Source organism: Thermobia domestica, chromosome 8 (assembly GCF_964235325.1).
Source record: "Thermobia domestica chromosome 8, izTheDome1.hap1.1, whole genome shotgun sequence".
NCBI lineage: Eukaryota > Metazoa > Arthropoda > Insecta > Zygentoma > Lepismatidae > Thermobia > Thermobia domestica.
In genome coordinates this window covers 101,183,902-101,199,340 of record NC_137461.1, presented here as the reverse complement: position 1 = coordinate 101,199,340, position 15,439 = coordinate 101,183,902, and the positions used below count along the sequence as shown (strand labels likewise).

General features: G+C 37.0%; 1 protein-coding gene across 5 annotated transcripts in view; it reads left to right on the top strand.

The window, feature by feature from the left end:
* Mhcl (Myosin heavy chain-like) overlaps nucleotides 1–15,439 on the top strand; it is a 545,621-nt gene that overhangs the window by 423,122 nt on the left and 107,060 nt on the right. For 4 of the 5 annotated variants that reach the window (XM_081768806.1, XM_081768805.1, XM_081768807.1 and 1 more), the window contains one exon: nucleotides 14,245–14,364. In XM_081768806.1, the coding sequence (XP_081624932.1) occupies nucleotides 14,245–14,364 (120 nt within the window). Of the gene's footprint in view, nucleotides 1–1,396; nucleotides 2,213–14,244; nucleotides 14,365–15,439 lie in introns of those variants that run through there. The other variant, XM_081768809.1, reaches the window with a different exon arrangement.

Here is a 15,439-nt window from a genome sequence, read left to right as displayed (position 1 = left end):
ATTTTTTTAAAACCAGTATTTACAATGCAAAATCATTGAGAACATAACAATGCAACAATGAAAAGCTTATTTTTATTTCTGTAAACTTGTCGGTCTAATCTTTTGACGTGGAGAAACGAAAAAAAAAAAAAGAAGGAAACTTCCGCCAACAATGAATAGTACACAAGAACTCCACACTACTGTATAATGTTATGTGTACCATCTCTTGAACTTGAGCACTTTCTGTACTTTTTGGTAGCATCTTTTACTTTCCCTTTCTGTATATATGTACCTCTAAGGCGCACACAAGTGATTTAAAAAAAAAAAAACTGACCCGAGTAAAGCATCTCTTTACAGTGCATTAGGTAGCAAGTTCATTAAATATGAAAGAAACTGGTTGCATAAAATATTAATAAATAGATCAAGATATTTAGAATATTTAATGTATAGTAAATATACATTATACACGATTAATGTAAAACAATGATTAAAATTAATAATAATAAAGCATAATTTGAAAAAAAATAAAGCCTAATTAAACAAAAAATAAAGCATAATGTGGGTTGCTCTAATAATTAGTTATAAATTTATAGTTTTAAATGCGATTGGGACTCTTTTGATGTTCACTTGTCTGCATATTTCCAGAAGGAAACCAAGTACAGTAAAAACCTAACATGTTCATATGACCATGTACAAACAGATAATGCCTGATTTACCTACTTAGGTAGAGTATACTCTGTAAGTTAGTTATTTATATAAATTGGACATTTTCTGTGGAATCAATGGTGGCCATTTAAAACAGATTTTACTGTATAAATTGTTGCTTTCAAACATATCGACGCGGAATCTTCAGGAAAATAGACGTAAACTTAAATTAAATAAGCAAGGCCTATAGCAAATTTGCCTTTGAAGTGTCTGTGCGCTATCTTGTTTGTGTTGGAATTTCTTCTAAGTTTTGGTGACAGTCTGTGTCGTAATGTCAAAGAACTTGAATGATGTTTGTTGTCTGACATGCAGAAGGAGATTTCATTGTCAACACTTCCGGGGGTTGAATTTTTGTATGTATTGCTATCAAATCTGTCAACATTCTGACTATTCATTTTAGCAAATATGTGTACTGGTTTAATCTTAAGGTGGTTCAGTCAATAGGTTGCCGGAATCTGTCTATTGATGTCTGTCACTGAGATGCATCTGTTGAAGTAGCAGTAAAAATAATACTGACCTACTGTGCATGTGTGTAAAAAAATAAAAGAAAGGGGGGATTCCCGATGGAAATTTGCCAATTGAAGAGCGTTGTCTGCCTGCTCTGTGCGTCTTGTTTAGTTGTCTGAGACGATGGGACTTCTATATCCGGATCCTGGGACGAGTTCTCTGGCGCATCCCGCGCGTGTTCTACATCGTTCGTCTCAAACGTTGTTCGATTGATGTGGTTGTCTTTCGTGAGAGAAGTGAGTACTGAAATCTACGGAATATGTTATCGTCAGGAAGACACGATGTGTTTGAACGGAAATATACTCCAACTTCTAATCGAAATATGTCGTCGCGTAGCTTTATGGATAAAGTAATGCCTGGTCGTCCTCCGCTTCCTCCGGGCTTTCAACCCAGACCCTTCAAAAGTGCATTCCAGTCAACCAAGACTTCTAACCCACCCCAGTTGTTCACGTCCAGAAGTATGACGTTTCGACGGTCTCCTATGAGATCCATTTCTTTGACCCCACGTGCTTCTCCAGCGAGATCCGTATGTAGTACAACAGGTCGCAGCAGCCGTAGTGGTACGCCTACTAGCACTTCTGGAGTATTTCCTCGCCGCGTTTATCCTCAAACAAGCAGTTCTTATAATAATGATGATTTTGATGACCAGGAAGAAGACCCTGTGGTTTTTAACGCCGGGTTGAGTTTTCTTGTCAACTGCAAATCTCGTTTGAAACATCAGTTTGAACCTCAAGCTGCACACATGCAATCCACCACAAAATCTTCAGCGTTAAGTAGCAAAATTCAAGAATTCCTTAAAAAGACTGATCATGTAATGGAGGAATGGCGTCGTCTTGGTAAGTCTGATAAAGATACTATGGATCTTGGACATCTAGGGAAGAGCCGTAGTGCAACAAATATACTGATACGAGGCTATCACTATGCAGGGTCTGTAGGCAGTATAGGCCGATCTCGAAGTGCATCGCGAATGTCTCAAAGTTCAGATGACCAAAGTGAGTGGGCATTATCAGAAGCAGATGAGGTAGGTTCCATTGGTGTGTGTTTAATTAAGTATGTCACATTGAACGTCTTGTAATTATTGTGTAGTTTGTAGGCAAAGCACGTTCAGTTTTCAGAAAATTTACATTTCATTAGATGTAATGTATTCGACATTCTGCTCTAATTTATATATATATATAACTAATGGATAATAAACCAGCAGAAGTAGTTACGCTAAGAAAACTCATTCATCGTCAATTTTATTGTATTCATCCCAGGATCGAGTTTGCTGCATTTTGTAGATGTAAGCGGTGTAGTATTTACAACTTTGACTTCGTAAGGAAGGTGATATCAGTCAGTTGTGCGAAGGCTCGCCTTTGATGTGTTGGCCCAGGTTCGGTTTCTATTAGGATTTTTTCCTTCGGTAAACCAGCATCGTAAGGCACTTGAATTAGGAGTTACAAAATCGAAAATTTTTGATGGAAATTATCATTAGACCTGAACAATATACAGACATTTAATGATTGTATTATGTAGGAATATTGGTATTGTATTTTTTAGTTTTATATCCAGGTTATATTCTCTAGACCAGTGATGCCCAAATGTCGGCACGCGAGTATATTTCATTCGACCCGGGAGTGAAAATTAAAGTGTGTGATCTATCCCTTCTTTTAATTCCATGCATGTTGCTGACCATCATAATATAGCTGATTCGAGACTTGATTTTTAACAGTGAATCTATTTTCTGACATTTTCGCTGATTTTATATACACTGTATATGGGGAAAATGCAACTTTTATATAGTTACCCTCAGATGTCAGTAACTTTTGCTCTAATTGTCCTAGACACATGAAATAAGCAGAATACCCAAAACTGAATCAAAGATTCAGAAAATGTATGACACATTCAGCGGAAGGGGGGTCAGATATGATTTGTATTTTATCCTGGCTATCAAGGAGTTATAAATTGACCATCACTGCTCAACACTACAGGAGAGAGTAAGAAATGCATGATACTAATGAAGTGAATGGTGAAAAGACGCCCCTGAGCGAAATTCGAACCCATGTCAGACAATGTATAGTAATTGCCAACCTAATGCTTTTTACGGTTCGACCAAACCAGCCGGCTACAATGTACATTTGTGTAACCTACAAAGAATACAGTTTTACTCAATATATGTATGTAGTTTGTTATTAATTATAAAACAATGTGTGTGTGATTCTTGCTTTCAGCCCTCCCTACTGGTTTAGTGGTTAGCGGACTTGCATTTGGTGCACGAAGTCGTGGGTTCGATTCCCGGTAAGAGAGCATTGAATGCATTACGGTGGTTGATTCAACCTTAAAGTGTAGATCTACGTCTCATATAGCATCGGTGCTGAAAGAGGACACTGAACTTCAACCAACCAAGGGGACCATGTTGTCTCAGTGGTAGGGCGTTCACCTTTGGTGCATGAGGTACTTAATTCGATTCCAGCTCGCGCCAAGTGAGCTTTGTAGTGGACAGACAGCGTGTGCGTGGGTTTTCTCGGGGTTTTCCGTTACCCACCGCTTTCTTCTTCATTCCACCATTTCATTCATTTCTCATCATCGTCATCTCCTTTACCCTACACGGCATAAACGTGGAACGAAAACTGAAATGTTTCATTTCATTTCAACCAACCAAGCCAGGAGTGAATTTTTGCTTTTAGTTCTGTTTCAGACTTATAAAGAAATAACCCCTACTTCGTTGGATCTCTTTTAACGTGCAAGTTGTTAAAATTTCGTTAGCGTCTTAAAGTAATATTACATTAGATATTCCAACACTATTAGTGTGTTCATAAAAAGTTATTGTCATGATTCTTGATAAATTATTTTTTTTATTATTATTATTTCAAGGAGTTCAGTTTACCAAAACTTCTTTATATATTTCCCCTGTCTTGTATCCATCTGGCCGTCCGGGAGACAAAAGTCGCAGGAGCTACTTCATGAATCACCACCAAACTTTGTCAGGATGTAGAGGTCAGGAGTTAGAAACCAATTTGGTTAATGGAGACGATATTTAAACCAGAAGAGGTAGAAATAAGTCATTTCCGGTTTTTACGTTGATTAATATAGAACATAAACAGTAATAGCTAGTGAGAAGCTGTTTTCTGCAATCGATCAAGCAACTTAAGAATACATTTTTCTCCATCCTTAACTGTCTAGTAGAACCGGAAGTGACAAACCCACTGCGATTTCCGTTTTTAATATTGATCTACATCGAGCAAAAACGAGAAGTAGTTTTTTTTAGAATTGATTTAGCGTTTTAAGAATAGGTACTATCTGTTCTCTTAACCCTCTATTCAAACCGGAAGTAGTAGAAATCAATCACTTTCAGTTTTAACGTTCATCGCTATAGAATAAAAATAGCAATAGATAGTGAGAAGCGGTTTTCTGAAATCTGTTAAGCGTCTCAAGATTAAAAAAAAAAAAAAAAATGAAAGAAAGAAAATTGTGCAGATTCAAGACACTGCCCCAGTCGTAATGAAACTAGCCACTCGAGATCTGTATTACTGGAGATGTTGAAAGTCACCATATCTACGTTCATTTTATCGAATTGAAGATATTTCTTGTTGGAAATGAAGTGAAATGAAACGGTAAGTTAAAGGAGACGGTTGATTAATGAAAATCAATGATTATAAAATAATTGGTGGAATGAGAATGTGTCAGAAAACGAGAAACTCCAACTCTCATGTCCTTGGATGGAACCATCAAAGATGAGCGTTCTACCACTGAAGCCCCATGCCCCTATAATGTTGGGGTTCTGCTTTTAATTAACTGAACCAGCCTTTGCTGAAATCAGTGGTGCCTACCCCCCCTCATGTCCATGACGCACCCCCCTCAATTCTCTATCCGTAGGTGTTCTTCCATGAAAAAAAAAATCTTTTCGATTAATTTTTACACACCCTCAGACATTTATATAGATTTTTAATCTCCCCCAAATATTTCAATGACGCAGTTTGCGTCTTATCCCCCCTCTTGTGGGCACCCCTAGTGAAATGACAGGTGATTCAGTTCTGGAGATATCTGTCTCTTCCCCCTCTTCACACACTCTCACCGTGTGTTTTAATTGTTGTGAAGTATTCGCTTTCTACATTGTAATTACTTAATTGTGGGATAGTTTGTTTGTAAATTATAAATCAGCTATGTAATATCTGTTATGTAACGTTTGCGTCTGTTGAAAGTTCCTATTTCTGGTGTACCTTGCCAAGGTTACTGGAAGTCATGAAGTGTGTGTGTGTGTAGATACGATATATGTGTGTCGAATGTTGTTTCCGTAGACTTGAATTAAGACTTGTCCTACCGCTATTTTCAGTAATGCTTTTACTGTTTTTGAAGTGCTTTCATCTTTGAAAATGCCTTGTGATATTTGTGTAAGTTCGGTTTGATGCTTTACCTCTTCACACACTTAGGTTTTACTATTATAACCAACGAAAAAAAAAAAAATATATTAATGAGGTTGATGTATGACTCTTCAAAAGTGCATTGTACTTGTTCTGTTTTCGATTGTCTGAGTGGTTGATGCGTGTGACCCTAAGTTTGATTCCCGATGGGACTACTTGCGTCGGATACGAACTCGAGTAGTTGTTTAATCAGTAGGTCCCGTGTCATATCCTTTGTGTTATTGTTACTATTCTTTCTGTCTTATGTTATACATTTTGTATTAACAGAATATGATTATAGAATTGATCAGCGAGGATAATGCCGTTATAAGATTTCACGATTAGCAGCACGTAAAATTAAAATGTATTTATTAATATATATAGGGGAAAAGGGGGTAATGACAAGCGGTTTTGTTTAATTGCTCACTGTCAGAACAGCAATGAGAGAGCACCATGGGATCTTATGAATAGTGTTGTATATACCTACGTATGTTTACTATGAAATAACTCGGAACTATTGCGTAATTATAAAATACAGACAGAAATCTGAAACCTTACATTGCGTGCAATTACCCTGCAGTTGAGGGTAATAGCACGCAACAGTTGAGTTCTTAGTTAAATTCGTTTTTAAATTTCCATATGATCATATTCCCTAAACGTATTCGTTTTCTTCGCTCTTTTTATTGCAGCAGAGCCTTACGACACATTGCTATTAGAATTTCTGAACTTTGGTGCTTTCCCTTCTGCTTCACTATTGGTGGTTTTTGCCTAGAAATTGAAGAAATTGCTGTTAACGGGACTGTTGCGGAGAATTTTTCGGAATTGGTGACTTTCCTTACTGGTCCAGCGACTGACAGTTCAGAAAAGTCACTAAATTTTTGTTTCGTCGAGTCCATTGCATCATGAGAAAGGTCTGCTTCCATATTCTCCTCAGTCTGGCTACAGCATTATAGATATATCACATTGACTTGACACCTAGACTTCCGTTCCAAGCCCTGCTATCGGCAGAAGGAATTCCACTCTCTTTCGCTAAGGCTCTGTCGCTTAGCAACAGTTGAATCCTTATTGGCTCAACGCGTGGGTGTGTCGAGGGGGTGAGCTTAAGTTCCATGGCTCAAGACATTTTGGCAGCACTATAATCACTTGCAGCAAAATCAGCATCTATAAAAACTTCTGGATTCATGGGGAACGTACCACACTTTTCAAAGCCTGATGAGGCATTGTTAACCACACGCACTCTTGTGTTCATGCGTGCTATTACCCCAAATCAGGCCCAAATCAGTCTTTTTTGTTTTTGACTGGCATGCGTAAATATTATAACAAAATATTAACCCTATATTTATTCTAAATTGACTATTCATACATATTGACTACAAAAATACCGTACCCCAGAAGTAAGTTTGAACTTAACCACTAAAGAAAACTGGTGAAAATTTTAAAGAAAAACAAAGATTTTCAATATATAGTCATACTCCGCAGTACGTTCTCTGCAGCGCTCTCCCACTCAAGTGAGGTTCGTTGGGCACGTTGTTGGTAGGGTTGAGCACCATATAGGCCTTCTCCTTCTGCTTCTTTGTAAATAGCGATGCGTGCAATTATACACAGCATACCTATACACAGCATATATATATATATATATATATATATATATATATATATATATATATAGAGAGAGAGAGAGAGAGAGAGAGAGAGAGAGAGAAAGAGAGAGAGAGAGAGAGAGAGAGAGAGAATATATCATTTAGAGAGATTTAGGAGGCTATAGGCGCCGACCTCAAGGCACTATGAATCCCTATCAAATAATTTAATATCTTTTTTTACGAAGCAGTTGTAGATTAACATTAATTATTTGTATTGCGCTATTAAAATACAGCGCTATTATTGTACTATCTGTAAATAATGTCCGGATTTATCTTCTTCGGAGTCGCCCATTTTCTGTGAAGTTAACTTATTGAAACACCTCAACTCAGTTTCAGTCAGAAGCGTTTTCCATGTAATATTTTTTTTCTTTTTCCATAAAGCTTATATTTTCACATCTCATATTTCTACATATTATGTTGTACAAATGCCAAGTTGCGTTCACAGAAAGCAAAATAAAAATAAATGTATAACAAACCAGATGCTACACCTGTTTCGTGCACAGAGTAGGCCCTATTTAGAATTTTCCTTTGTGGCGAGGACATTTTTAGAAGCTCTTGTGTCCTGGAGCCATGAACTCTAAACCCCAACTGCTGAAGACCTGCTTTCTTCCTTTCAATGTGGTTTCTTCTATTAAATTCCCAAAAACTGCAAATTTAACTTTTCTATAATGACGTAGTATTGTTACAAAGCATACTCAAGCAATACTAACATGTTAATTTACTAATAACAATTCCTTTACAAACTTTACACAAGCATAAAGTAAATGTGTGGGTTGACCTCGTGTCACCCAATTAAAAAGAAACCTGAAAGACTGGTCTTTGAAACATTTAATCGTGGATTATAGTTTATAAAATATATTCGAAAATAAATACGAAGTCTGTCGAGAAAGTAACCGACCATCTTTGTTTTTGGGAGAACTACATGGGGATAGGTTAGCCAAATTTTGGGTCATGGAAGAGGGGTCCATGATGTCTTTAGCCTGCAGATGGCGTTACTTTCATTTGCATCTTCTGTTGTAGAGGAATGGTTATGTTGGGTGCTCTTCTATGATCTCGGCGCGGCTAAAATGGTAAAAACACGGGTGTACGGACAGAACGTGACAAGGAAGTCACAATCGACTCCGTGAATATCCGACTTCTCTAAGGCGTGACAAATCTCGCAAAGACTCAGAGAAGATCGCCATTGCGTAGCAAAATCAACACAGTGTTGGTTGTTTGATTGCCAAGGCAATGTGCAACATGAGTACATACAGGAGGGACGTATAGCAGTGGTGCCCCCCCCTTATGTGTATGACGCACCCCCCAATTGTCTATCCGTAGGTGTTCTTCCATGAAAAAAATCTTCTTTTCGATTAATTTTACCCCCCCCTCATCAAACATATTTATATAGATTTTAACTCCCCCAAATATTTCAATGACGCAGTTTGCGTCATAGCCCCCCCTTGTGGGCACCCCTGCGTATAGATATATAAGACTTCTCTTCAGACATTTCCCGTCGTCTACCTGACGCTTTTTGCCCGAAATGATCAAATCTGTGGGCTTCAAACAAGGGCATCGAGCCCCCCAAAGCTCTTGTGGGGCTCCTATTGTATTTATGAATATACAATATTTGGCATAATTTGAATGCAATTTGTCTTAAAATCCTCATATATATACCTTCTGTATCTGAATGCCCCCTCCCCAAATTTACAGAGAAATTGGCGCCCTTGGCTTCAAGGCATCGAAGATTGCACCAGGATAATGATTCCATTCTTCAGCTCATGTGGTTGTCCTTTTCACCAGAACACAAGATTTCCGTGTTTCGTCAAGCTTCCTACTCTTCGGGTATAACCTCGTGAGACTTTTACCTCTTCCCAAAAATCAAAAGGTACCAGAAAGAAACTTCTTTCGCACTCGAGAAAGATCTAGTGCAACACGACAGCGGCGCTCATAGACTTACCAATGTATGATTCCAGAGCTGTTCCCAGCAGTAGAAAGTCTATGAAATTCGGTGCTTGGTAGCTCGTGAAAGGAGGAACTAATTTGAAGGGATTACGACGAAGAAAACGTCATGTGTGTGCATGGTGGACAAACACCGTATGCGTGGGTTTTCTCGGAGTTGTCCTCTCCTCCCACTTTCTTAATTCCACCATTATCATCCATCTTGTCATCACCATCTGGATGCATAATCGCGGGATGTTAAACTCAATAATACTAACCTTAGTGATTCACTACCTTTTCTGTCTGCTTCCGGCTTTGCTTGCAAAACAAAATATCCACAGACTACTTCCTGTGTAAAATTCACCAGAGTTGTTACCAGGGGGCAATAGCTGCTCTACGATCACAGAAAGTTTGTAGACAAATAAGCACAACGAACAATACCTGAAAATAATAATCTTCAGTAGGCAAGATCAAAAAATGTGTAGCCAAATGGTAACGAAAACTCGTTAAGGGTAATAATTCTTCACATTCACTTCTATAATATGCTTTGTGTTTCCCTTCGTAATTTATTGTTTAGCTTCCTGTACATCTTTATTCCTTCTGCGGTGAGTTAGCTTAAAGACAGAAGTTGGCAGTATTTCAGCACTGCACAGCAGTTATTCTAAACACATAAAGAAGACATTCTTGGACCAAACTGTGACGTGTGACGAATAATGGGTAGGTTAGAAACTCCTGTAACAAAATGTAGTGGATTGCCCTGACAACCGTACCTATGTCTATGTGACCAACAGCTTTTTTTCTTTTTTCTTTCTTTCTTTCTTTTTTCTTTTTTTAATAAGAGGAAGAAAGTGAAATCTGTTGAGAAATGGTACCAAATGGACAAATAACCAGTTTATTATTATTATTATTATTATTATTATTATTATTATTATTATTATTATTATTATTATTATTATTATTATTATTGTTATTTTCAAGGTTGATAATACTTGTATGAACTTGGCATTGTAAGTCATTTGCCTAATAGGATTGTCGTAAATATATTGGAGCTACTGAAATTACGTCACTGTAAACTTAGGCTGGCCACGACTATAGGAAAAAATAATTTGGTGTTCCATGAAAATAAGAGGTGGTATTTGTTTGCGATCAACAACAAAGGGAGGAAATGACATTCATTACATATCTACTAAATACATTACAAATTATAACTTACTAAGCACTTTTCCCATAACCTTGTAAATTTTGTTGCACGATTAGGGCAGGACTCTGAAAGGGAATTTAGATGAATTTCGTAAAACTTCCTAAAATTCGTAATTCGTTAAACCGCCTAAATTAAGACTACTGGTTTCCAAACTACGATGTTTTATTTATTTATTTATATGTTTGTTTGTTTGTTTGTTTTCGGCAAGTCGACCTACGTTTATAAGAATATTTGGTGTAAGGAATCTTCTCTTGATGTTTGTCACCGAATTTTTCAACATAGTTTAACAAATGACGTATATTCCCTTCCGAAAGAATTACAAAGAAAATACTTGTCATCAAAAAATTTGCTTAGATTGTAGCGTCGCGGTATCAAGTGTACCACATCCTATTTCCTCTCTTAGAACTATGAATCAATCCGTTGACGTTTGTGGCTGATATATGCTATGATTAGTCACGTGTTATAAACTTATGCATATGTATGTATGTTTGTAAATATTATTATTTATTCAAAGTGTTACAAGTAAGGATTATGTGTTCCATTTTATTGTAAATTCACTTTCTTTTTTTGCTTTCTTGAATTTATTTGTAACTTAGCGTAGAGAAAGACCTAATAATACCTCGCTCTGAAGTGTAAAATGTAGGCGATCTTTTTTTCTTTTTTTGTGATACCCAAATTCGGAAGTGGGTGATCAGTGTACCTAGTGTATTTATCTATTATGTATAAGAGAAAGCGAGATGTAAAGGTATGTGAACAATGAAAATTAGCATGTAGTGTCATGTCTGTCTTCTTTGCATTAACTATACTGCGTTAGAGCTTGTCAAAAATTAAATTTCAGTTGATTCATAGTTACGTGTTTAAATAATTTTTCGTGCATGTGCAATAATATCGTATGTGATCTATTGTTAAATGCAGCTTGTTTTACCCATACGGACATAATTTAAGACATTGGGTGTGTTAATTCTGACAACTCTAACGTACATGGCCTTCAGAAAATGTTTTGTTTTTATTAAAGAGTATTTGGTTATTTCTTCTATCTACAATAAAACTTTTGAATAATGGACACCAATGGGACACAATTATTCGTCTATAAATGGCAAGTCTTCTTACAAGAAGGTTACACAAATTACATTACTCAGCTCACGCGGTAATTGTATGCAGTATACAATAAATAGATTAATTAGATAAATTAATCACTGAGTAAAATAAACCGATTTTTATTATAAAACTTATATCGTGTAACAGTTTCACCATCTAAACACTTTGGCTTCATCAGACAGTCGATACTAGAACCATAGTAGCTGATGAAGCCAAAGTGTTTAGTTGGTGAAACTGTTACACGATATTAGTTTTATGATAAAAATCGGTTTATTTTGCTCAGTGATTAGTTTATTATCTAATTATAGTATATAATAGGCAAGGCTGGTATAATGGAGAAAATAGATTAATTGTAAATGTAAACATAGAGTAATATTGAAATAGTACCCAGAGTTCGAATTACTGGGGAAATTAGAGGAAAATACTCTCCGTAAAGAACAGAAGTATCGTTGGGAAAACGATGTAGGCCTACTGCAGAATATGCTTCATGTGTGGTAATTGTCTTCTCAAATACATATCATCTACTATGAAGGGCAGTCAAATGAAAACCAAACCCAAGTGAAAAAGTAGCAATTGAATGTTTTTTTGCTCAAAAGTAATTGCCAGACCCGTTAATGCATTTATCCCAGTGAGAGACGAGACGACCAATTCCAGTCTTGTAAAAGGAGTTAGGTCGCTGACCGATCCACAACCTTACCCACTCTTGTACTTCCTCGTCCTACTGAAACCGACATCCACGAATGTCTTTCTTCAGGTCACCAAAAACAGGAAAAGATCTGGGCTCTACGGAGGATGTTGAAGCGTTTTCCAGCCAAAGGTCTGAAGTGTATCCATAACCAGATTGGAAGTATGAGGATGGGCATTATCGTGCAAAAGGATGATTCCGTCTGACAGCATTCCAGAGCACTTTGACTTTATGGCGCATCTCAGTTTCTACAAAGAGTCTTCATAGCGCTTCGCATTTATTGTGGCCCTACCTTTGAGAAAGTCAACAAGCAGAGGGCCCCTGCAGCCGAAGAAAATGGTCATATTCGGAATTTCTATGAACAGCTTTGGATTTCTTTGGAGGAGAAAAATTCGGGTGTTTCTATTGTTGGCTTTGACGTTTGTTCTCGAGCTTAAAATGGTGGCACCATGTTTCGGCCCTTGTGACGATACGGACAGAAACGCATACTCTTCGTCATGGTAACGCTCCAGATGCACCAGACATGAAGCCATTCTGTCAGCCTTTTGTCCCTCCGTCAGTTGGTGCGGAACCCACTTCGCGTAAAATTTTCGGAAGTGCAGGTGTTCTTTGATAATGGCATGCACGGAGGCATGGCTAATTCCGACCTGAACACGAATTTCCTCTTCTGTGATTCGTCGGTTTTCACGGGTAAGATCATCAATCCGCGCAATCATATCAGGGGTAATGGGTCGATGACCCTGTCCTGAGCGCGAATCATGTGCATCCCTTCTCGGAATCTCTTATGCCATTCTTGCATACTTGGCAGTGACATGCAGTGTTCGCCATACACAGCAACGATGAGTTTCTCGTGTTATAGCACGCTCAGCCACCAAAAACAAACCACACCTCTCTGCTCTTCTTTGCTTGCCTCCATTTCTAGTGCTGGGCGAACACACTTTTCACTACACTTACCTGTGCGTTGTCACTATGCATTTCTCCTCCCGAGAGATGGCAATATCAATAAGTAACAGCAGCGTTGCCAACTTTTGCAAAGAATGTGTTGTATGGAGGTGTTCAATTTTCATTTGACTGCTCCTCATATACAGTTCCTTGTAGAAAAAGCACTGTAATAAGAAGTATGCAATATTTTATTAGATATTGCAATTAAGATAAAATTCACCAAACATGACGGTTTATGAATGTCTTGGGGGGAAATCTTCAGTACTTGTTTGGAGAGTGCATCCTACAAATAGTAGCTTCTGTTCGAAATCTGCTGTACTGTCTACTGTATCACAGATTTGATTTTTACATTGCGGTATTTTCTGTGCTAAATACGCATGAACTGAGAATAATTTCTGTCAATTGTGGGGAAGTTATTAAAATGTTAGGGGGAAAATAAGGCTGTCCGTGTTCGTATCTGAAAAGTGTCCGTAAAAGGGTGCCTTGTCCCGTAATAATACATATACGGCACAAAAGAAAATCTGTCCGTACTATGGTGTCCGTTAAAGTAGGTCCCTTTTAAAACACAGATAATAAAAACCGCTTAATATGTAGTGCAGAACTCATTTTAATTCATACAATTATATGTTCGAAACAGATAATCGGTTTTGATTTTCCAGGGGAAAGTTTTAATGGTGATAGTTGGTTTTGTATGTCCTAATTTCTGTCCTTATTTCAGTGGCGGCTCGTGAGGGAAGTTGCAACTGTAAAAATTAAAATATTACCTTCACAAACTAAGGGAAGAAACCTTACCTAATGTTCTAATGTTCCTATACAAGAAATTAGAACAAGTAAGTTTTGTTCTCGTAGCCTATAGAGGTTTTTTTTTTTTTTTTTTTTTTTTTTTTTTTTTTTTTTTTTAATAGATGGGACGTCCTTCAAGAGTTGCCACTCAATAACTTTCTTTGCGTATGTTCTATGGAATAACAAAATTGTTTCCGTTTGCAAGAGAGAAATAGAGGTTTATGTCTCCGCCGGTGTAGTGACCAGATTTTTCTGTTGTTCCATCATTATTGTGTATGCTTGGATTTAGCGAATGTGATACAGTTTAAATAATTATATTATATGGTTCTGCATTTGTAATAGATCTTGTGTTTGTATGGAAGATATTTACGAAGTTCTAAACTGTTTTTCTGTTTGCTGTTTCAGTTAAGTGAGATGACAGCGGATTTGGCAGAAGAACATTCTACCTCCACTCTAGCTGCCGAGAGGCTAGAGGCTGAGATGGCAGAAAGACTGAAATTAGAGAAAGACTTACAGGAACTTCAGGTATGCACTGTCATACAAAATTGTATGTATATTAGGGTGATTCGTATTTTTCGACTTCCCAAGCTTTTTTGAGTCTAACCTGCTAAAGTGGTTACCTATCAGACCAAGATAATTCATGAGAAAAATTAGCTCAGTTGAATAATATGAAATGGTCCAAGGTGACCTAAAGTTTTGAATCCATTTACAGTATACAATATGAAGCAGAGTTGCTATGTAAGTTTGGAAAGACAATTGTAAGTTAATAAACATATATTATGAAGGCAATAACTATTAAGTGATTTTTAGATAAGCTAGAAATAACGTCAGATGTGTATTTGTGGTGAAACGTTACCCCTCAATGTTGTCAAATTATCCTCTTCCTATTAAAAATTTTGAATTTGAATCCAAGATGGCGGCCTTCAAGATGGCTGTCATGACGGTACTATACAGTAATAGATGCGGTTCTACTTATATTATCCCTATCCAAGGTATGATGTCACTCCCTTTAACTGTTCCAAACTTATAACTTATCTTTACCTCTAGTATATACTGTAAATGCGTTGAAAACTTGAGGTCGTTTGGGACACTATTTAATATTATTCAGTTGAGCTAATTTTTCTCATGGGTAACTTTAATCTAAACCATTTTACGAGGTGACACTCAAAGAAACTCGGAAGTCGAAAAATAAGGACCACTGTATATATATATATATATATATATATATATATATATATATATATATATATATATATATATATATATATATATATACAGAGGTGCCCACAAGGGGGGAGGCTATGATGCAAACTGCGTCATTGAAATATTTGGGGGGGGGGTAAAAATCTATATAAATATGTTTGAGAAGGTGTCAAAATTAATCGAAAAGATTTTTTTTTCATGAAAGAACACCTACGGATAGACAATTGAGGGGGGGTGCGTCATGGTCATGAGGGGGGTGGGCACCACTGATATATATATATATATATATATATATATATATATATATATATATATATATATATATATATATAAAGAGAGAGAGAGAGAGAGGAGAAGAAGAAGAAGAAGAAGAAGTTGGTAATATGGGACAGTCTTT